Raw genomic sequence first — 24,340 nt, 5'->3', positions numbered from 1 at the left:
GTGATGTTGAGCTTCACACTTGCAACATGTTCCCCCTAAAAGCATCCAAGACTCCAAGCATCAAAGACTCATTAACTACTTATTCCAAAATCAAATGCTATTTCATCTCCACCCAAGACCAATCTTAAAATGGCATGCCCGATCATCACCATCACCTTTGGGAAACACTTATGTTTCTTCAACCTTTACCTGATCAAGCCTGGGGTTTAGTCATGAACGCCTAAGAATGCTTGGATGAGATGCTCAAACATATGGCACAGCTAATAAGAGCCCCAGCAGTATAGTACAAGGGAGCCACCTCCACTTTATTGGAATTCTTCAACTTGCTATGAGTAAGCAAGAGAGTTTGAAAAAGTATCACTCTCAGGTGAATTGAAGCATCTCTTAAAGGGGAGACCCATGGCCCTTACAATGAAACAAAGATGATGCAATGTTTCAGGCAGAGAGGGATTTCCACTATATAAACCCCATAAAATTCATTGTTGGGATCACTCCATTTACAGAAGGTTAGGGTTCCCTCCCAAGTTCCTCTGAATAGAATCTAAATTGGTCCCTACCTTTGGACTTAAAGAAGTTGGATCTCCTTCATGCAGTCTCACCAAAATTGGGGTAAATTAGCACATATGACTCAGAATTTTCCAATTTCACCTTTTTTTTTTTTGGTTTATTATCTAACCAGATGTGAAGAAAAGGGCTGGAAGCCTCTACTTGTCTCAGAGATGACACTTCGCCTTTCTGCCTTCCTTCTTGCTCCACTAAAGCATTTCCAAGCAAAATTTCCACCTTTCAAGCCTTAGCTGGAAACCAGCAACCAAATGTCTTTGGGGGATATCAAATACTGGGGTTTGGCAAAAACCTTTTGCACGTCTGGTCAATTTGTTTTGTTTCGGAAGGACATTTAATCGATATCTGTCTGATTCACTTACACATGTATCATCCAAAAGTCATTTTGAAAGAACCATTTCACTCCCAGGAAATGTTTATACATCTGTTTCTGGAGATTTTTAAGATATATTGTCAATTTTCTTGTATCAAGAGAATGACCACTCAAATCCCTCACACATCTAGAGCTTAAGGAAATGAAAGATTTAGGATTGCTCTCAACATATAACATCACACAAATTCTCCCACTGCTCCTAAGTGCATAAATGATGACTCCATCTCTTTATTTTTATATAGAACAAAAGGTAGCTTTTAGACAACAGTGATGGTACTGATCAATTCCTAACCAACTGGCTTCCCCAAATCCCTTAAACAAAAACCTTTGCATGTTACCTCACATCCCCAAGAAAGAGCCAGCTCAGATTATAAATAGAAATAATCCCATGTTAGTCTCCAAGGACACTGTATTTTCAAAACTCCACAATTTTGGCACAACTTTCAGGCCCCATCTTAATCTACAAATACATTTCTTCCATGAAAAACATACTTAAGCATCATATTTCAACGAGAATTAAAACTTAGAACAAAAAAATTACAAATTATTCAATTTGCCTTTCTTTGTGTTTTTTTAGTCACTGGTATCCAGAAATATATTAAATATTCCTCATAAAATAACAACTAATACTCACTAACAAATTTAAACCAATAATGCACTGTATGAGCCCTTACCTCCATTATCCTATCTAGTCTTCACATCAGTCTTCTGAAATATATCCAATTATCACTCCCATTTAACAGAGAAGAAAACTCAGGTAATCACACTACTTGTAAGCGGCAACAATGGGATTCAAATCTACTCCATCTGACACCACGGCCTGGATATTTTTACACTGGTCTGCCTCCAAGGAGAACAGTAACATAAGCACATTTCAAAAACTTCAGAAAATAGGAAATAAAAACAACCTATTAATCTACCTTAACACAACATGTTGAAGCATTTGATTATTTTCTTCATGAAACTCTCCTTACCTATATGATAATAATGAATATTTTCCTTTTTTCAGTTAACATTATATCAAATATTTTCCATGGTACCATAGAAACGTCATGATAGTCACTTTTTTTTATTAGCTATGTAACATTTCACTGTGTAGACAGACCATAGCTTATTTAACTATCATCCACTTGATGTAGCAGCTAGGTTGTTTTGATGTTTCATACAATATTAAAAATATAATTAGACATCTTTGTGTACATATATTCTTTCTTAGAATATGCTTAGAATTGATGCTAAGAAGTGAAATCACTGTGTCAAGGATCGTGGATCTGTTAATAGTTCTTATTAACCCACTACATCGTTTCCAAAAATGTATACCAATATCTGAGACTGCCTTTTTTATCCTTATTAGCATTAGGCATTATCTTGTATGTGTTTGTGTTGTTTTAATATGTAAAAATGAAACTGGCAATTCTGTAGTATGTATAATTGCATTTCTATGATCACTAACAAGGTCAAAGGTTTTCCATGTTTAAATTATTAGATGGATATTGATAGTCTCATTTATCAGATGAGGAAAGAGAGACTCAACATAAATGACACACTAGCACTAAAACTGGTTCTAGAATCATTTTTTCCAGTTAGTATTTGCTAGTTAATAAATAAATGAAAGAGTAAGTGAAAAAAAGCATTAGCCTCTCATTCCAAGGTTCCTACCACTAGGCACATTGCTTTCCTTATCCTGCTCTTGTTCTCTTAAATTCTAAAATATTTTTTCCAAGCCTGCCACAATAAGAAAGAATGTTATGAGTTACCTCCCTCTGCAGTGGAGCAGTGCATCTGACATCATAAACAGAGTATTGGAATGATCTAAATAGGCCAGGTTCTTACTAAAGAACTAAATATCTGGTTCTTACTCTGCCTCTATTGAGCTGCATGACCCTGGATTCTGCATGTGCCACATTTTCCTCAACTATGGAAAATGAGTAAATGATTTCTCAGTACTTTGCCACTTCCAACTGATTATGGATATAAAATAGAGGGCCACATTAGGCATCAAAACAGATTATAATTCCCCTCTTATATCTAAATGACACAAAGTCACACTACAGAATAGTAAGGCGCAAAACATGTTCTAAAACCCCAGCAACTTTTCCAACAGGTCAACATGCCAAATTGTTATGCTTTCCACCAATTCTTAATACAAAAGGAGATGTACTTAGTCACTTCAGATCCCAGTTACACTGCTTCCTGTGGCTTCACATAGTCAGTGGATGGATTAATCCCCTTTTGCCTAAAAGGAAAGAATGAGACCTAGTAAAATACAGACTTGGGTCAGATGGACCTAGGTTTGAGCCCAACCTCTGCATCTTCCTAATGGTAAGGCCCTGGGAAAGTTATCATCCAACTGAGGCTTAGTTCAGGTTCCTGTAGGTCAAGTCACAAATATCTATAACAAATGGGTGAAAGTTATACCTCCTTATGAAGTGTTTTTAAGCATTCAAGGTAATAATACTTTATAAATTCTTGCCATATGCCATATGTCATGCACTGTGGAATATGTTTCATAAAGGTCATCAATGGTGGTCATCTTTACCATTAATTAGTAAACTAGAAGATATTCCTCAGAACCATAAAAGGGAGAGTGACAAGTAGACAACTCAGAGGTGACTTGGCTGTCCACTTACCCAACAAACTCTTTCAGCCAGTTAGAAATGGCCTGCTTTCTCTTTTAAGGGAACTACCTCTGAGGAACTCAGGCCTCCTTAGACACTGAAGCACTGCTCTGGGGCATATTTTCTGGGGCTGAGTTAGTGCCCTCTCTCATACAACAAACATTTATTGGTGCTAATGGAAAATTAATCTATGTGGCTTTTGGTACTTAAACAGAGCCCTGACTCCTAGACCGTATCTTGGCTCATTTTCTCAGACTCCAACTGGCTCTTTGAACTGTTATTACCCTGATCCTTCTACATAGGCTCCAGAAAGTGGTTGAAGGTGTTTTCAAAGGAAACTGCTAGAAGCTGATTCTGGAAACCCTTGGCATAATTAAACACCAGAGATTCACTGAGAACCAGAGGAGCTCCAGGTCACAAATTGCCACAGTGACTGTTTACATGATATTTCACAGAATATTCATTTCTATTCCACAGAGGCAGAAGTATCCCTTTGTTAGCAAACATGCCTGCCTTCATCGCTTGGGCAAATTATTTCTTTGGATAATTGGGAGTCAGAGAATTAGAGAGAAGAAACTTGGAGTTGCGTGCTGATTAATGATTAGCTACAGAGAACAGAAGGTCTTCTACTCAGTGGCAGAGGGCACAGGAGGATAATAGCAAGAAAAGTCCCCCTTCAGTCTCACTGAATAATAGATGGCTGCAAAGGGACTCAGCTGCAAGGGTTTTTGTTGTCATTGTTTGGGTTTCATCTAATTTGGTTTAGATTGATAGAGCTTGGTTTTGACTTTTTATTTGTTTTATTTTTGCCTATATGTAAGTACAGTGTCTGCTTCAATTAGTCACCCTCCCACCTGCCTTTCTCCTAACACAGCTTGAGCACCAGTGTTTTGGGCCCTGGGTCAGGCACTTGCTTATGTTTATTCTCCAACTGCTTCTTTTCCAAATATGTTTAGCACAATAGTATCTACCTCCCAAGGTAGTAGTGAGGTTCAAGTAACTCACTAAAGGACATGGACTAAGAGAGCCAGACTCAGGTTTCATTTCTATGGCCTTCTTCTCTCAACCAACAGAAGATGGATTCCCACATAAGAATAGGAAAAGAACAAGAACATTGTCCCAAACTGCATATATCCAAGTCATAGGACTTTTACATCTGAGTGTAATTAAGCAAGAGCTTCTTCAAAGCCAGTAGCCAGGCTGGATGAGAAAAAGAAAATGCTCTAGAAGGCCAGAAGGTGAAAAATGAGCCATCCATTTTGGTGTCCCTCACAACGGCCGACACAGAGTCTAGGCACATGCATCATGTGTCAGAAAAGATTAATTGGCAAAGGCTGCCTGTCTTGAGAAGGATTCTGGGGCCCCTGAATGGCTCAGAAAAGAGTTTTGTGATCATTTATTGATGTCTTCTTTGAAAAACAGGCCAAGGGGGAGACGCTAGAACCAAGTATATCATCTATTTGCCATCTCCAGGAATTAAAGCTATATTATGTTCCTAAAAAGACCTTGATGCTTCCACCTATAAGATAATTTCTAGGGTTATAATTTATAGTATGGTGACTACAGTTAATGGAACTGTATTACATATTTGAAAGTTGCAGTGTACCTGAAACAAATAAAACACTATATGTCAATTCTATCTCAATAAAACTTGAAAATATAAATTACCTTAAAAAGAACAAGAAAAAGCCCTTTAGATACTATTGGAATGGTGAGAAAGGCAATTCCCTCCTTTATTCACAAAGGCAACTCTTCTGCTAAACACTGTCCCATTTCTCAATACATAATTCATTGACCTCATGGCTTAGATCAGTCTCCCCCTCTCTGGCTTTTCAGCATGTTTTTCAAGAATTTCACACAGAGCAATTCTTAATTCTTTCCTCTAGCTGAATTTCTAGAAAGTTACTTGCAAAGCAGATAACAATCTGGAGCAGTGAGGAAGAAGAGAAATGTTTTTCCAAGTGTAATACACAAAACTGTGACATGATTTTTACAGTCTACTGTTGAAATATTTTTGGGTTATAGCAACTCAAAGATTTGGCCCCCTTAAGACAAAAGCAAATGGATTGAATTTCTATGCCCCACTGTAGACATGATACAGACTTTAATTCATTCAGCACACATCTATTGAACTCCTATGGTTGCCCAATATCGGTCAAGGAACTAAGGACACAAAGATGGATATTGACAGTCTCTTTTCATGAGAGAGACACATCTTGTGAGAAGGCAGGTAGCAAGCAGTAAACCAAATTCAATAAAGTAAATGCTCTGGTGGAATCTGTCCCTGTTACAACCGTGAGGAGAAGACAAACTACTCTGATCTGATGAGGAGAGCCAGGGAAGGTTTCACAGAGAAAGAGGTCATAAGACCCATTGAACTGAGTCTTAAATAATCATAGGAATTTTCCAGATGAAGAGGAAGGATGAACATACAGAGAGAAAGAAACAGTATGTACAGAAGCAAGAAGGAATGAAAGGATGGAGGGGAAAAAGAGTTTTATCTTGGCTGCTATTTATTTTCCCCTCTTGGGAAGGGAAGTGGATGGGAACCAAATTGGACCAGCTTGTGATGGGCACTTCATAATCGATAGGCAAGATTTAACCCTCCTTACTGGAATTCTAATAAGTCTTCTGCTTGCATGCCCAATCATTTTACCCATAAATACATGTAACAAAATTGAGAAAATAAAATTTACCAGGATCCTGTTGAGGGACAGCAATGCAGCTGTCCAGAAGAAATTCCTTGGCAAATTGATTTTAGTTGAAACTAAAATCCCAAAGAGCTCAGTGAGTGGAGACATTGAGGTTCCAGAGAATGGGGAGCCTTTTGCACTATAGAAGAAAGAGGAAGAAAGCATAAGAAAGAACCAGTGGAATATAGACAGCCAGGTGCTCTGTAAGGAGCTCTCTCCCTGTTGCCCATCAATACAGTGTTCCAAAAAAGTAAAAGAATAATCCTGAGATCAGAGCAGATTCCTTGGAGGAGTTGAGTTCAGTTTTCTGGCAACAGAGGTTGGCACAGAAACAGCCCATAGGTGGAGATAGAGAGAAGCATGAGAGAGCAGGAGGTGCCAGATGCCCCAGAGGCTGTGGAATTTCACCAGATCTCAAAGGGGCAAGAGACCTCAGCTGACATCTGAGTTATAGGTCCTGTCCTCCGAAGCATGGAAAATGCAAGCGAGGAAGAAGCAGGATGTTAATGCTGCCAGCATCCCTATTTGTCTGAAACCTCATAAAAGGTCAACTACCATAATGGCAAACGGCTATGGTGGGGGGCAACGACAAATGTCTTAAAGCAGCTGATTGACTTGAGCTCACGACACATACAGTGAATACTGGGGGAGTCAGACATGAAAAATAGTGACCACCTAGGCAGTGTCACTATAGAGGTATGTCCAACCTAATAAGTAGCACATTATAACGTGGAGATTTGTGCCAAACTTTGTAGAGACTGAGCCATGTGAGGCTTAGCCTCAGCAATGCCCATTTTCTATTCTAAATAACTGGGCTGATACGACCAGCCCCCTCCACCAGCACTAACTGTAAGAAAAAGTTCATTAAAAAGCAATGAAACGAATAACTACAAAGACTGTTGTGATTAAAAGGTCCACTGAGCTCTCTTGTTGGTTGGCACTGGGACCCGCCAAGAAAGAGGCAGAATCCAGAGTAATGAGGATTTTTAAAACCCTTTGCAAATTGCCTCAGATCAAAATACTTTATTATCATAATCACTCCCATTGCCAATTTGGAAATGACGATCTGGAATGACAAAGTATTCTTTAAGTGTTTAAAAAACAAAAATCACAAGGAGGAGGTGCTTGGCAGATATCTGCATTCTCCTTAAAGCCATAAGTCATATTTAGACTTTGCCTTCCAGAATGTCTACGGGGTGTTCAGTTTTATCCTACTGCCAGAAGCTACATATCTTTCTTTCTTCCGTTTTTCTTCCTTCTTTGGCAGCATTCCTAGAGGACTGCTCATTCCCAAGTTCAGAGGCCCTTCTCGGTTGTTCACTCTCACATGTTCTCGAATGCAAAGATTTGCTGCAATGACCCTGTGACCTCCTGGACTTTCCCTTCCTCACAGAATGGCTGAAGCAGGCAAGAAGAAGACCAGCCATGGCTGCAGCTCCACCTTCTTCTTTCTCTGGGCTCCTCCAGGATGAGGGCCTGGTCTGATCCACTGCTACACCCTCTGAACCCTGCCCTGAGGGCTAGACTCAGTGAACAAGTGTCTTCCTCTTCTTACATGTCCATCTGACCCTGTACTGTCCAGACTCTCCCTACCACCTACCAGACCACGTTTTTTGGTTCTCTGTTTTTCTTCCTCACAAGACACCATCTTGGATTGCCCCTCAGCAGTAGGCTGCCATCATGGACCAAGACCAATTTAGTCCTAGCCTAGTCGTGACTCTGATCCTAACCTTTAGTCCACCTGGTCACTTTCTGGTAAGAAGCCAATGGCTTCTAAGCCTAGCACTGAAAACAGTGTGTAGACTGTAGTCTGTGGCAGTCATTATCTCTTTCTTGAGAAGCACACTGTCTGCCAAGAGATAAGAAACACAGGTGTGCAGATGACATTGGTGTGTACACAAAAAAGGAAAGGTGTCAATTAGTCACTGATATGAAATTGTGTCAAGTGTCTGTGTTTCTTCAGAAGGAGCAGAAATATCTGGTTAGAATAAGAGGAAGGAATCCACCACCTCTTATGGAAATGACTGTTCCTGGCATCCCTGGACCAGAAATAAAAAGGCAAGAGTTATCAAGGATACTGAGTTGTTAGAGGCCAGGAAAAAATGAAGTTTAGGTCCCAAGTCCTGCCTCTCTACATAACTTCCTTCCTGCTCTCTGTTCCATGAGAATCTCAGCCCACTTGTTAGGAAACAGTTGTCCAGACAGTTGATGTGACCCACCTATCACTCACTGGTCCTCTGCCCTCCTGATCAGTTGGTGCTGAACAAAGGGAGGTGATCCTAGCTAGAACAATGATCCTCCCTCCCCTTTCCACCCTGCCACATACACACACCTTCAGCAGTCAGTCATCTGAAAACAAAGGGTGTTATAGTAAAATACACTATGCTAACAAATCAAAATCACTGTAAATCATAACATTATAGGTAACAATAATTAGAGTCATCATGCTGTACAGTAGTTTTATTTAAGCCACTTTCAAAGGCAAGAATATCTGCGAATCTTCAAAAATAATTTCTCCTCCACTCACTCCCCTCCAGCCACATTATCCTCCTTGCAGTTTCTCAAATTCTCCAGATATTCTCAGACCTCAGAACAATTGAACATCTCTACCTAGATAGAGCTAGCTTGTGCAAGTCATGTGTTGGATATTCTCTGTTCTCTCTTCCTCCAATCTACTCTCCACTGCCCACCACTCAACCTCCAGAGCCTGACGTGTATAGACAACATTACTCATATTCCCTTGCCTTCTGATTTCTGGTTGGGTTGACTAAAGGAAAGCATTGGCAAGAATTAAAAAGTTAAAGAGAAAGAAGGTTGGGATATTTCTTCCCTCAGTTCTCTCCCTGTTAGACACAATTTGCCAATGGCTATGACATCCCATTGGTGGCTAGAGCTCATGTAAGAAGGGAGAGAACAGGCTGAGGACCAAAAATAAGAAATTCTGGTAATCTTCTTTCTCAGAGATACCTAGAGATGAATACAAAGATAGGTAGCTGTCCCCAAGTTTTTAGCCAGAATCTTCTATTGAAGAGTCTCTTTAAGAACCCTCTCCAGTCCTGTAAACATAAAAGATTACAAACTAAAATTCAGATTGGATACAAAAATTAGGAAGGAACTTTGAAAGAAGTAGCAAATTCAGTGACCCTTCTCTTCTTTCTCTTTGTCTGGAGTTCAACATTGCGCTCATCAGAGACCCAAAGTGGGATACCAAATACCCAAGTATTTACTCATTCATTCCTTCTTGTATTTGGCTAACATTTACTGAATGTCTTTCATGTGCCAAACACCATGATAGGCATTAACAATACATTGGTTAATAAAATAGCATACAAAAAAAATAGCATACACCCTGCCTTCCCAGAGCTTCCAAATTTGTTGGGAATCGCAGACATTTTTATCTTTTTGAAATATAAAATGATAAATTGTGGAAAATGACATGATAGTAAAAAATGGCATGATAGTAAATACTTACTGGTTTTGTCTGACTGGCATCCATTTTCCTTTTTTTTAATTAATTAATTTATTTGTGAGAGACAGAGAGAGTGAGCACACGCAGAGGGAGAGAGAATCTCAAGCAGACCATACTGAGTGTGGAGCCCAAGGAGGTCCTGTCCTCAATCTCACAGCCATGAGATCATGACCTGAGCCAAAACCAAGAGTCAAATGCTTAGCCAACTATACCACCCAAGAACCCCTCCATTTTTCTCTTTTGATAACTGTATGTACCTCCTCCCCTATGCATAGTATCTGTCATTTGGGGAGCTCCCATCCTAACATTCTAGGAGTAGGGTGGGAACCTGGACTTGGTCAATGAGGATATCATTTGGCTTCACTGATTTGTTCTAGTCAAGGAATATGTTACCCAAGCAAGGCTCTTCAGAGGCCAGGGTATCAGGTGTGACTACTATAATCTTGGAAATGGTGATTCTCTTTCCAGTAGGACTGCTGAGCTGGTGGGATGTAAATGTGAAGTAACCATGACACCAGCCAGTGGGGAGAACTTTCAGGGAATGAATCAATGTGAAACAAAGCAGAGCTAGAGTTAGAGAAGACAGATTCCAATGGTTAGATTTAGTATCCTAAATCCAATAATCCCTGAACTACTTGGTTATGTGAGTCAGTTCCCTTTACTGAGTAGTTTAGGTTGAGTTGTGTTCTGCCACTGTGACAAATACTGTTCAGAGGGCAGTGTTCAGGGAGCTAGGAAAAGAGAATCGGGAGGGGACTACATTATCTTAGGTAGTAGCAAGGGAAGGTCCCTGGTGACTTAAGAGTTTGGAGAAAGGTAGAAGAAGGCCCCTAACACTGATCATGTACCACATAAAAGTTTTATTATGTCTAAAAGTAGTTATAGTTACGATAAAATTAATTTTTGTTTCATCTTCTAATTCAAGATCTATCCCTATACCTGCAGATCTGCTATAACTTGGCTTAATCATTCCTTCTCTACTGTCATGTTTTCAAGTCACCAAAAAGGAGTAACTGACCTAACACTCTCCCTGAGTCATAAAGTTTGTCTGAGTGAGCAGCAAAATGAATATGAAGCTGTCCTCATGCCTGAGTGCTTACTTCTAACTTAAGAATTCTCCAAGGAGCTGGCACTCAACAAGTGGGTATTTTTTTTAAAAAACCTCAGGGAAGGACAAATAAAAGTGAGAATGCTTGGCCTCACCCATACATAGCCGTTGGCAAATAGAGCACAACACTTCACCACTTAGGCAGCTTTTTAAAGCTGCTGACATCTGGATAGGAGTTATTATGAAAGACAAGAAGCATATGGATGTTTGATTTGTATCTACCCCAGGTTTCTTTTGTATCAAAGATAGATGGGTAGATATCTCTTGTGTGTACATAGCATCTTCACAGACACACATACATACCCACAATCACAATCACAAAATGACATTTTTACTTCTTAGACTTGAGGTTGTGTGCTTGGAAGCAAGTAAACCCTAGTTTCAAATTTCTTCCCTAGGAACTCTTTGTCATGACTAAGAAAGCAACCAAAATCAACATAAAGTCAAAAAACCAGCTCAGAGGCCAGCTCAGGGAGGGGGACATTGCTTTGGATGGTTTAGCACCTGCACACGAAAGGCAGATATCCTTTCTCTGCTTGATAATCTAGAAGGTGGTATCTGAGCAGTGCTGGGGTCTTTCCAGCTCAAGGATATACATTCTACTCAGAGACATGGCCTCCTTTTTCTTCTCATTAAGAAAGCCAAGAAGTTGAATTCAGTCACAGGCCAAGGTGCCAAGGTGCTTCTTGGCTTAAGAAAGCCAAGAAGTTGAATTCAGTCACAGGCCCAGGTTCAACATCAATTGGTAATAAATATATCACACAGCCCCAGGGATCTTTCCCAAGGTGACACTAGGATTCCTACATGGCTCTCCTCCCTGACAGGCACCAGTGTTCTCAGAGCATATCAGAGACACCTGACAGTGAACAGTTAGATTGATCTCTGGGAGAGCAAACAAAGGGCAGCTGTTAGCCAAAAATTCCTCTCTTCTAGCCAATCAGTTGTCAATTATAGTACATTGATCTGCACATTTCCAATGCAGGATTACTCACCCCAGAGAAATGCAGATACCTCATTGACACAGTGACTATAGGAATCTAACAATGTCAAAGGCCCACCCCCACCTGAGTCTATTGCCAAATGCTTTACTTACAGCAACTCCAAAGGCATCTGCTTTTACTTCCCTCACTCAGGCTTCTGATAAGACAGACCTGGAACCATATGCCATTCTAGCACTTACTTACTGAGACTGTGGGCAAGTTAGCTAATGTAACTGAGCTTCAGAGTCTTCCTGTGTAGAATGGAGCTGGAAGTACCTGCCTCACAGTTACGTGGGTTAAATGATGAATGCAGGTGTCTAACAGAAATTGCTATATAGTAAAATTTCAATAAATGTTAGCCTCCCACTTTTACCTCCTTCACCACTATAGAAACTGACAGTTTACCCCAATCTGAGATAGTCACAACCATGTAACTTGTCTATATGTCTACCACTAAGATCTTATGGGAGGGATCCCTGGGTGGCGCAGCGGTTTGGCGCCTGCCTTTGGCCCAGGGCGCGATCCTGGAGACCCAGGATCGAATCCCACATCGGGCTCCCGGTGCATGGAGCCTGCTTCTCCCTCTGCCTGTGTCTCTGCCTCTCTCTCTCTCACTGTGTGCCTATCATAAATAAATAAAAATTAAAAAAAAAAAGATCTTGTGGGAGTGGCCGGGGGGGTGGGGTGGGTGTATCTTGTTGTTTCACATTTTTGGCAAATAGTGCCCCCAAAAGCCTTTGAAATAACAAAAGAAATTAGTTGAGATGACCAGTAACAATATCAGAAGTTCCAGCCGACTTTCAAACAGCCTGACAGAATGGCTGATGAAGAGGACCACTCTGACACCAACAAAGAATGACCAGAGAATACACCATCGGTGTTCACAAGTGCATCCACAGAACAGGCTTCAAGAAGCATGCCCTTGGGCACCCGAAGGGACCCAGGAATATGCCATGAAAGAGAGAGAGGCTCCAGATGTGTGCATTGATACAAAGCTTAACAAAGCTGTCTGGGCCAGGGAGTAAGAAATGTCCCATACCAAATCCCTGTGCAGTTGTCCAGAAAACGTAATCAGGATAAAGATTCACCAAACAATCTTTACACATTGGTTACCTATGTTTGTACTAGTCACCAATTTCAAAAGTCTACAGAAACTTAATGTGAATAATGAGAACCTCATTGTTAAATAAAGTTATGAAACTGCCAGAGGGGAAGAGGCTGGGACATGGGCAAAATGGGCAAAGATGAGTGGGATGTCTAGGCTTCCAGGTATGGAATAAATAAGTCACAAGTATAAAAGTCACAGGGAATCCAGTCAATGATATTTGTGATAGCATTATACTGCAACAGATAGCTACATTTGCAGTGAATATAGCTCATCCATGTGGTTTGGAGAAAGGAGGTATGTCTTTTTGGTAGAAATCTGGAAAGAGCTTCATTCTGGAAAGAATGAAGTAAAAGAACATATTAACCTAGGGGAAACATGATCTTTTCCTATTTCCTTATCAGAACTGCCCCTTAACTGTACCAGGTAAGTAAGGATGAAACCCACACTTCTGCACTAATCAAAGGTTTTTGTGGTCTGTTTGAATACCCTTTGTTTCTTCTAAGTCAAACTGACCCTCCCAACCCTACCCTCACAAGGCAGGGCAGGTTCCCCAACTCTCACAAAAAGCCAGATAAACCAAACCTTAACATCTGTCTGATGACCTCCCCTGCTTGTTTGTACATCACTCAAGAGCCCTTGGATGGAAGGGATTTTGCTATCCTATTCATTAGTTCTCTTCAGCTATTGGGCACAGGCTCTGCTCTTCCCACATGGCCCCATGGAGGGCATGTGACAGCACCCCTGATGCTCTGAAACAAATGAGAGCTTCCAAGGCAGCAAAGCATCCTACCTCCTCTTTCATTTCCAGGGCAGCTGTCATGACCCTGCTCATCTTCTCCAGAGGTGACGAGCTGTCTGGTGCAGTCCATCATCCCACTGCTCCAGAATGTAAATCACAGGAGGTCTCCTGCCTGAGAAAAACAATTAACACGAAATACCAGGATTACCGTCTGCCACATTCGCAAATCCCTCCAGCTCACATTTGTTTCTCCCAACAATTTATGCCTTCACGGTGTCAAGCTGTTCAAATACCCTGTGTTTTCCCTAAACGGACTGACTCGTGGCTCTTGGCACTGTTTGTACCATTTGCTGTAAAAGCCAGAGCTATAGGCAGCAATGCCCCAATCAGAGGTGCTCATTGCTTAGAGAGGATCAGTGTGTTTATCTTTCCTTGTCCCACCAAAGTGAAGGCATACATCCTCTTTCCAGTGAAAGGAAAACATGAGTTACCAAATTTTTCTTTTTTACCTCATGGTTTGCATGTACCTCCCTTCCGAGCTACTCAACATGACCAATTCTCCATGGTCCAAGTCATGAAGATAAGAAACCATCATCACAAGGGGTGTGTAGCAATAACCCAGTGGTTCTCAGTCAGGGATGATTTTGACTCCCCAGGGAGCATTTGGCAATGTCTGGAGAAGCCTTTGACTGTTACAAGCTTGGAAGTAGGCGTTCTATTGGCATCTCGTGGGTAGGGGCCAGAGATGCTGCTAAACATCCTGCAATGCACAGGACACTTCTCTCCACCTACAACAAAGACTTGTCTTCCACCACATGTCCTTAGTGTTGGGATGGAGAAACACTGCAAATAACCCAATGTGGGTTGGCTTCTCTCACATTCTGCTTCATGTACCTGAGAGCCTTGCCTCAAAGCAAGATGGCATATAGAGAGGAATGAGAGAGCCGGGCCCAAGTTAGAGGGCTCACTACTTCCTGATCTCTCTTATACCTCCAAGAAGCAGTGATCTGAGAGCATGATTAGGCAGAAAGAACATTTTACCAAAAACAAACTCTGCACATTTGAGCATTTATCCCCTAGAGGCTCAGTTTCCTTTATCTGCACAATGTGACCATGAAGCTGCCCTGAGTGGCTCACAAGGTTGTTGCAGCACTCATGAGAAGGGGTGTATTAAAACATTCACTGGAGCCCCAAGCATTTTAAGTGGTAGTTAGGAGAATGCATGGTGGTGATAATGAGATGAAGGCAAGTATTGTCAGCAGCTGGCACAAGAACAAGCTCTCCTGTTGGAGAATTCTTACTTCTTCTCCCTCTTCCTCCTAGTCCTTTGAAACATATGTGTGCTAGCACGCGCGCGCACACACACACACATAATTGATGAGTATACTTGAAGCAGAAAAATCATAAAACTTTCAGAGGAGAACAGTGAAACTGCTCTGCAGAGGACCAAGGAACAAGATGTTGTTCCTTACCAGGCAGACTCAGCTGGACTAGATGGGGCAAAGAACTCCGTGGAGGGAGATGCCTACAGGGTATCTTAAGACAGTGATGCCAACTTTTCTATTTGAGTTTGTTAGGGTGATATAATGTAAATCCACCCACTAACCTGTCCTCAAATTCTCATGAATGCTTTGAGAAAGTGTGTGTGTGTGTGTGTGTGTGTGTGTGTGAGAGAGAGAGAGAGAGAGAGAGAGACAGAGACAGAGACAGAGAGAGAATCAAGTGATGAGAGAATCAACACAATGTAAAGGCAGGATACATGGTTATAGGAAAAGCCATAAGCATGTAAGTCATTCCCTACACACACACACACACACACACACAGAGAGACAGAGAAGAGAGAGAGAGAGACATAGAAATCTTGACAAAAGTCATAGGAATTTGAGGAAGACATTGAATTAATGACAGTAGGGGCAGAAAAGCACCCTGCTCAACTCTAGGTGTGTTGCTGGCATTAGAGTAGGATTTCTGTGCATTTTTTAAGCTATCGTGCTTTCCTAGCTAGGCCATGGCACACACATCTCTGGTTTGCCAACTCCCTACCACCAGGTGCTGTGGATGGGTCACGACAGAGATGCCAATTACAAAATCTTTCAAAGTATATTTAACCCAAAGCACCACATGGCTTTTGTCAGTTCAGAGAGCCTCTCCCTCCCTGAAGAAGAAATGAAGAATTCTTGCAACTGAAGTTTGCTTCCTCTCCCCAGCTAGCCTTGGATGAACTTGATTACATTCTTGGTTTTGTGTAAGGAGCCATTGTCAGTGTTAATTGGATGGCAGCCAAGATGGCCTTTGTGAAAAAAAAAAAAGTTTTTAAAAGATCAACATTCATTAGTTTGGTTCTACATTAAGTGAAGCACATGTGGGGAAGGGAATAGTTAGTGAAGTTAATTGCGGCTTCTCAGAAAACCAAGGGGAATCCACTGAAATGTCCTGACATTCATGCGGAGCAATATGTTCAGTGCTCCCGCAACTAATTGCAATTAGCAAGTGAGAGAACATACGTAGAGTCTCTATGTATAATTAATCCCACGCCTTTATCACAGTAGACACAGGCTGCTGAGTGACAGGAGACACCTGCCTTGTGCTGTGCGTCTGCACTCCTGTGTCGATTCCTGCTGTGCTTCTTTCCTTCCTCGCACCTGTCTTGTGCCTCTTGCATATTCAAGTCCTGCCTTCGTGGGGCAGAGTTTCTCAATTATGTCCTCGCTAAAATACATATCTATAATCTTCCTGGCATAAAGGAGGTGCTCAGTTTCCATTTGATTAGCGAACGAGTAATAAATGGTAAGTTGGAAGGGTTTTCTTCCATTTGTATAGATTACAGCAGCCATTGACCATTTGAGAGCCACCCAAAGGTGGACTTTGAGGATACAAAATGCAGACAAGGAGATTTCAACTGAATGGGACCAGGATGAGGTGCTTGTCTAGGGGTGGTAGCTCCCAGGTTGCTTGTGTTAAATGAACAAGATGTCCCGGAAGAGAGTCTCCTCCTTCTTTTTCTGGTGCCATCTACTCCAGCATGACTTGGAATGGTCAGACACTGGCTTTCATTGTTGCCCCCAAATTATATCTCTAACACTCCCCACCGTTAAGGGAAACATGAAAACACTCATATGTCAAATATAAATACTTGCTGTTTCGTCGATTTTGCAAATCTTAGACTAGCAAAGAAGGTAATGCCCTGGAAAAAGGTTAGATCTTGACCCTTCAATACCTGAAGATTTGAAAAGTTATTTTAAATTGGGGGTATAGTGTGGGAGATATCAGAAAGGGACACAGAACATAAAGACTCCTAACTCTGGGAAACGAACTAGGGGTGGTGGAAGGGGAGGAGGGCGGGGGGTGGGGGTGAATGGGTGACGGGCACGGAGGGGGACACTTGACGGGATGAGCACTGGGTGTTATTCTGTATGTTGGTAAATTGAACACCAATAAAAATTAATTTATAAAAAAAATAAATAAAATATAGAAGGATACTATTTTCACAAAATTACTGCAAGGAAAATAACGTTAAAATATGTATATAAATTTTCAGTCTTTAAAAAAAAAAAGTCTCAACAAGACAAATACATTTCCTCCAAAAAAAAAAATAAAATAAATTGGGGGTATATAAAATCTTAGATATAGAAGAGGTAAATTTGGACCCAGAATTTTTCTGACTCTAATTTCTTCAGGAATCTATGTGACCAACAAAATCATCTAAGTTTCTGCCAGTGGAGTGACACTTTCATTATTCTGAGCTCCTTTAGAACCTCTAAAAAGCCATGACTACTTAATTTGTTACAACAGAAACTATAATAAACAGATCCCCAAATTCATTGGCTGAAAGTACTTAGTTCACTTTCCCATTTGTCAATCCAGGGCAGGTAGCCAGTCATACTCCATGCAGTCATCTGGGGAAGCAGACAAGCAGGGAGCTTCTGTTATCCTCAACAATGCCTTCCAAGGTTGTTTGGCATTGCCTTTCCAGAAAGAGAGGAAGAAAGAGTGGAAATTCATAGTGAAGGATTTCCTTTTAAACAAGGGACACAGAAGTCACAGCCATCATTTTTGCTCAAATTCCAGTGGGAAGAAGTCAGTGTCACCAAGTTGCAAGGGAGACTGAGACATGCCATCTCTCTCCAAGGATATATACTTCCCTATGTCCAGGAAGAAGGGTCTAAAAAAAAAAAAAGAGGGCAGGTCTTAAGATATTTCATAAAAGTAGCTTTATCTCCATCATTTCTGTTACATAGAGACACATATCACATGGTTCATAGTTAGCATTATACCACTCTACTATGATCTCTGAGGCAAAGATGGACATAGTGCCTGGAACACAGAAAGTCCTGAGGAAATATTGGGCCATGAACAATCGAATGAATTAATGAATTGATGAAATACCACTCATATCCCTCGAGTCTTGTTTGGAGGACATAGTTCTAAACATTTCTATGATACCTTTTCCTTTACTATGGTTCAGTTGCTTCTGAATAAATGAGGCCCTGAATCTAATAATCTGGCAATCCTTAAAGATTCACTCACTCTGGAGGTTTCTGGACTCTGACCACTCTCCGTTCTACTGGTCCAGACACCCTGGTATCACTAAACTTCACTCCCTTCTTGGCTCTATTGACACTTGACTTTGCCTAGAAAATCCTAAGATAATAGAACTCCTGGGAACACTTTAATCATTAGCATCAAAAAAAATCAATACAAAACACAAAAACACATCAAACACAAGAGGAAAAAGAGAAAAGGACATTTATTGGGCACCTGTTGCATTAAGAATATGATAAACATCAAGATAAATGCTGAGTACCCAGAACATTCACACTGTCCTGAGAAGATAGCTATTATTGTCTCCAACTTGCAGGTGGGAAATTTATCAGAAAGCCTGATAAATTTCCCAAGGTCACTAATTACACCCAGCAGAAGGCAGACCCAGAACTATCCAAATAAACAAACCAGCTCAGTTCCCACGGAACAAAACCACTCTCTGAAAGGCCAGCAAACCCAGAACTCATATCTTAGTTGATGTGCATAACAGTGACTTGTCACCTTTTTTTTTAAGGCTAAAGACAAAAAATTATCTTGCAAAAATGGCCCAAGAAGAGTATAATAAGAGACCTTCACTTCAAATTCATAGAGGAGATTTTATGGAAAGGATGGAGATATCACATAAACCCTCCTCACAGTCATCAGACGTTTTAGACCAGGGGACTTTGGGAACACATCACAGTGCAGAGCACAAGCAAGACAAGATGTTCTTTAGTAATCAACCCAAGAGTGACAGGTGGCAGCTTCCCAGCTGGGGCGGGGGGAGTGGACACCCTTCAGGAAGCAGGCAGTCTGAATATTTAAAAAGAAAGCCAACCAGACTAACAAATCTTGTTCTGTTCTTACTTAGGAAACTATTGTCTTTTCAGAAATTCCCGTGGCACAGGATAGCTGCTAAGAATGAGAAGACAAGAAACAAAATCGCATCTGCCTGGGTAATTAGAAATAACTCCTAATGCCAAAATTTGCTTATTATCCTCAAATGCAGGTTTAATGGTGCTGAAAATAAGGAAGAGGGAAACAACATGTGGAGCCAATTCTACTGGTTACGGGACTTAGGGCAAATGAACCAATGCCCCACTAGTCTATGAAGGAGTCCTTTGCCTTCTAAGGCTGGATTCGAGATGATAAATATCTGACACATGTGCTTCACTCCTACACTCTTGAACATAATTTATGAATCTTAACCACTTTAGAATCCTTTCAACATATTAATCCCTCAATCACTAACAATCAATCTGCAATGACCAAAAAAACTAATTGTCACCTTTTGCCTGTATTAACTTCTCTTTATTAAAGGGAGCCAGAACAGCCCTAAAGAACAGAGGAGCCTGAGAAAGTACAAGGGAAAGGAAGAACCATCCTCATTGGTCAAGAGATGCTGGGCAATTGCCATAATTTCAAGCCCCTAAGCAAAATCCAAAAAGACAGCCACAGGGTTCTCCCCCAAGGCTGTCCAGAAGATAAATGATATCAAGAGTATGTCCTCGGGGATCCCTGGGTGGCTCAGCGGTTTGGCGCCACCTTCGGCCCACGGTGTGGTCCTGGAGACCCGGGATGGAGTCCCGCATCCGGGTCCCTGCATGGATCCTGCTTCTCCCTCTGCCTGTGTCTCTGCCTCTCTCTCTCTCTCTCTCTCTCTCTCTCTCTCTCTCTCTCTCTCTCTCCCCCTCTCTCTATCGTAAATAAATAAATAAAATCTTTAAAAAAAAAAAGAGTATGTCCTAAACCACTTGAAATTTTGAGAATAAAGCAGAGAGAATTATCATAATGTCTATATTCTCCTAAAACAGTTTCTAAATCACCCAAGTTAGACTGATGACAAGCTTAGTCCCTTTCTTGACCAAAAGACTCTCCCTTGGCCCAACATTTTTCTCTTAACCACATTAATCTCATTTACAAAGTTCTGATTTTTAAATGGCGGCTGAGTCACATTTTGCTTAGATCCTTCTAACCAATTCATCTGTCAGGAAGCCAACACATTTTAGAGAGGCCATGCACCACAGCACTGGAAAAAATATATATTAAAACTTAACAGTAATGTCCCCTATAACTAATGACCAAATTTGTGCTAATCCCCAACTGTCTAACTTTGTACTTGAAGTGTGATCCTTAAATTAGCATCATTAGCGTCACTGAGTGCTTGTTAGAAATGCAGAATCTCAGGTCTACCAGAAGCCAGCTGAATTAGAATCTGCATTTTACAAGATCCTCAAGGGATTCTGATGCACATTAAGTCTGAGAAGCACCCAACTAGAACAGAGACCATCTTGTGTCAAATATCTAATTGTTCTGTCTCAAAAGCTTACTCACTCTTATGCAGCACACTGTGCTAACTGGTTTGTTACCCAGTCACAGAGACTAAATGTGCAAATTTGAAAGAAAATCTACAACAGGCAATCGGTATTAGTAACAAGAGAAAAAGAACAAGAGGATGAAAAGAAAAAGCAATGAACACACAAAGAGACATACACACACACACAACTTCATTATCAGACAGTACTATAATTTATGAGCATCCTAATTTTGATGAAGCACCCTACACAACATCATCAGGACAAATATGGATAAGCTCTTTCTGATTAAATCAAGATTATCTATGGTCAGCCTCATCTTTAAAAAGCTTAGAAAGTAACTCTCAAAATCAAAATGAATGTCATTAACAAAATTGCAAAACATTTGAAACATGCTAAATGTGTGCTAAATGAATTTTCTAGAATTCTAAAGTTGGCCAATTTATTTAGGGATAACTGGGACTTTACTACACACACACACACACACACACACACAAATGAGTAAGTGACATTTTTATTTTAATGACCTAAAAAGTTTAATATGATCTAAGTAGAAATAAGGAAGAAAAATGGGGAGAGGAAAAGCAATAGAGAAGTTTCTTTTAAGACTGTAATAAAAAAAAAGACAATAATCAGCTTTTGTTACTACATGCTGATCTAAATTTATGAAAGAATATGATAATCATATTTCTTAAATAGCTCCACACTACAGAACCTTGTTGGATATTTCTCTATGTTCTACGGCCCCTTCTCAGTTGAAGATTAGGAAGAGTCATATGCTCAACAGTCATCAGTTACTGTAGATCCACAGGTCCTTAGAAAGAGTTTCAAGGCGTCAGTTCTATGTGACTTTGGTGCAAGCTCTACAAGGCCCATGCCAAAATCTCAGGGACTATGCACGTGCATAGTCCTACACACAGCCTTTGCCATCTTCATCTCCTGGAATTGTTAGCCATGCTTTGAGAGTGGGCTTTTGCAACCAGGGAACCAGCTTGATTTCCCATTTCTGTGCTATTCTCTGGAGACACAAAGGCAAAGGAGACATGCCATGGCTTCCAGACATAAGCGAGACCTATAACAGAGCTATGTTTAAAGTAGTCTGGGAACTCTGAAGAGGCATATAATTTATCCTTCCTGGGGTGTGGGAAAGAGATAGGCCAGGGATTACATGACTCTGCTATCTTTTTTTTAAATTGTAATCAACATACAATATCCTATTAGTTTCAGGTATACGTTATAGTGGTTCAACATTTTTATACATTATGAAGTAATTCTCATAAGTCTAGCTACCATCTGTCACCATACAAAATGATTACAATGTAATTGAATATATTCCCAGTGTGGTCCATTCCAACCCAATGATTTATTTATTTCATAACTGAGGGTTTGTACCTTTTAATACTCTTCATCTATTTTTAAATCAAACATTAATAGTACCTTTTACACTTTGGTGTGAAAGAGTAATTCAGTCAATATATGCTCTCAAAAGCTTCTCTTCAAGTAAGTACTTTTTTGTTCTCCTCTTAAGAAAAAAAAATGAAAACAAAGGTAATAAGAAACAGAAACTTAATTTTCAATTAAACCAAAAGATGTCTGTAAGTCCCAACAACAGGATATGAAGGATATCCTGGTGAAGGATATATCAGCCAGAGTACAACAGAAATCAGATAGGTCACACAAATAGGGCTACTGAGGTTTTTTAAGGAGTAATTTACAAAGGTATCTATCAGGGTAAGGGAAGACATTGAACACAAAATCAACTCAAAATGCATCATATAGGAAACCTAAAACTATAGCAGAAAATCTACTAAAGAAAAGGTAAGAAAAAATCTTTGTGACCTTGAGGTAAACAGATTTCTTTTTTTTTAAGATTTTATTTATTTATTCATGATAGAGAGAGAGAGAAAGGCAGAGACACAGGCAGAGGGAGAAGCAGGCTCCATGCAGGGAGCCTGCCGTGGGACTCAATCCCGGCTCTTCAGGATCAGGCCCTGGGCTGAAGGCGGTGCTAAACCACTGAGCCACCTGAGCTGTCCCAAGTTAAGCAGATTTCTTAAAGTAGACATAAAATGCACAACAAATAGAAAAAAACTGACAAACAGAATATAATAAAAAATTTCTTCAAAATTCAGATTTTATAATCCACTCCCAGAGATTCTGATTTGGTGAGACACAGAAATCCTTATTTAGTGAAATCTGCAGGTAGTTCTCATGTAGATGGGCCCCAGAACATGCTTCCATTCCTTAGTCTTATGTTTCTCAAAGATAGATAAGCCCATCTGCCCCCTAATCAGAAGCTTCAACACAGAGCTGGTGTCGAGATGGGCAAGTTCATGAAACCCGGGAAGGTGGTGCTGGTCCTGGCCGGAGGCTACTCCGGACACAAAGTGGTCATCATGAAGAACATTGATGATGGCACCTCAGACCGTCCCTACAGCCATGCTCTGGTGGCCGGAATTGACCGCTATCCCCAAAAAGTGACAGCTGCCATGGGCAAGAATAAAATCACCAAGAGGTCAAAGATCAAGTCTTTTGTGAAAGTTTATAAGTACATTCACCTTATGCCCACAAGGTACTCTGTGGATATCCCCTTGGACAAAAGCGTCATCAACAAGGATATCTTCAGAGACCCTGCTCTTAAATGCAAGGCCCAACGAGAGGCCAAGATTAAGTTCGAGGAGAGGTATAAGACCGGCCAGAACAAGTGGTTCTTCCAGAAGCTGCGGTTTTAGATTTCTTTTGTTTCAGACATTAAAAATAAAAATTAAAAATTAAAAAAAGAAGCTTCAACACAATTTGCTTTGCATCTCTGAATCTTAGTTTTGCGATCTTCATAATAAAAATAACAAAACCTAACTCAAAGAACTTGGGAAAGACTAAATAGAATAAATGAAAGAGCTTGGTATCGTGTCTGGCCCACAACAAATGCTCAGAGTACTATTTCCAGCCCATTCTTTTTTTTCCTAATTGGCTAGGCATACCATATGCTATATCTTATGTCATTCTAACATTTTTGTAAGCCTTGTGTGATTGTATTTTTAATCCATAGGTTTATGATCTATGTCCCTGAGTTGCCACCCCCTTAAAGGCACAAATATGATTTATGTGTGTCCTCCGTATAGAATGCATATTATGGTCACTTAACTCATTGATTATGAAAATACTAGTAAAAATTGCCCATCTATCTGCCCCAGCAGCCTGCCTAAAATCCCTCCATTACCAATTAGTTTCTTGGGTTAAGCCAGATTTCAGTGCAAATGGGAAAATACCCAAGGGTGGGAAGGAGGTCATTCACAATCTTTTCTCTTAATGAAGGGATCTTTGATCCTTCGTTGTGGAGTTCTCCCTCAAGAAGCTAGAGGTCCAGATCAGGCAAGTCTTGAGGAGGCAGGAGGGAACAAGAGATGAAATGCTAGATTTAAAAAGCGGAAGAGGCGATCCCTGGGTGGTTCAGCGGTTTCGCGCCTGCCTTTGGCCCAGGGCGCGATCCTGGAGTTCCGGGCTCGAGTCCCGCGTCGGACTCCCGGAATGGAGCCTGCTTCTTCCTCTGCCTGTGTCTCTGCCTCTGTGTGTGTGTGTGTGTGTGTGTGTGTGTCTATCATAAAGAAATAAAAATAAATCTTTTAAAAAATAAAAATATAAAAAGTGGAAGAGGTCAAGGCCTGGGCCCAGTGAAGGGAAGGGAAGGTTAGAGGTCAAGACCTGGGCCCAGTGAAGGGAAGGTTAAGTTGTAAGGGGGGTTGGGTAGCTGAGAGTCAACTTGAGAGAGAGAGTAACGCAATCTCTGTGGCCAGCCCAGGACAACACAGAGTCCTGAGAAGAGATGGGGGTAATGGGTGAGTGGTGGGTGTA

At 40.8% G+C, this 24,340-nt stretch overlaps 1 protein-coding gene across 2 annotated transcripts; it reads left to right on the top strand.

Moving 5' to 3' along the window:
* Positions 1-16,411: 16,411 nt before the first annotated feature.
* LOC129493788 (60S ribosomal protein L27-like) lies at positions 16,412-23,220 on the top strand. Of its 2 annotated transcripts, XM_055300306.1 has the most exons (2): positions 16,412-16,429; positions 22,810-23,220. In XM_055300306.1, exon 2 carries the CDS (start codon positions 22,810-22,812, stop codon positions 23,218-23,220), a length of 411 nt encoding a protein of 136 aa, XP_055156281.1. In that variant the 5' UTR covers positions 16,412-16,429. The 2 variants fall into 2 exon arrangements, with proteins under 2 accessions (XP_055156281.1, XP_055156280.1); XM_055300305.1 differs by lacking the exon at positions 16,412-16,429 and having other exon boundaries at positions 22,804-23,220.
* The last annotated feature ends 1,120 nt before the right edge of the window (positions 23,221-24,340 follow it).

This window comes from Nyctereutes procyonoides, unplaced genomic scaffold, assembly GCF_905146905.1.
Source record: "Nyctereutes procyonoides isolate TBG_1078 unplaced genomic scaffold, NYPRO_anot_genome, whole genome shotgun sequence".
Taxonomy (NCBI): domain Eukaryota; kingdom Metazoa; phylum Chordata; class Mammalia; order Carnivora; family Canidae; genus Nyctereutes; species Nyctereutes procyonoides.
This window is presented reverse-complemented; position numbering and strand designations above follow the sequence as displayed.

Coding starts and splice junctions, on each gene's coding strand:
- LOC129493788 (XM_055300306.1), top strand. CDS start 22,810: ATGGGCAAGTTCATGAAACCCGGGAAGGTGGTGCTGGTCCTGGCCGGA.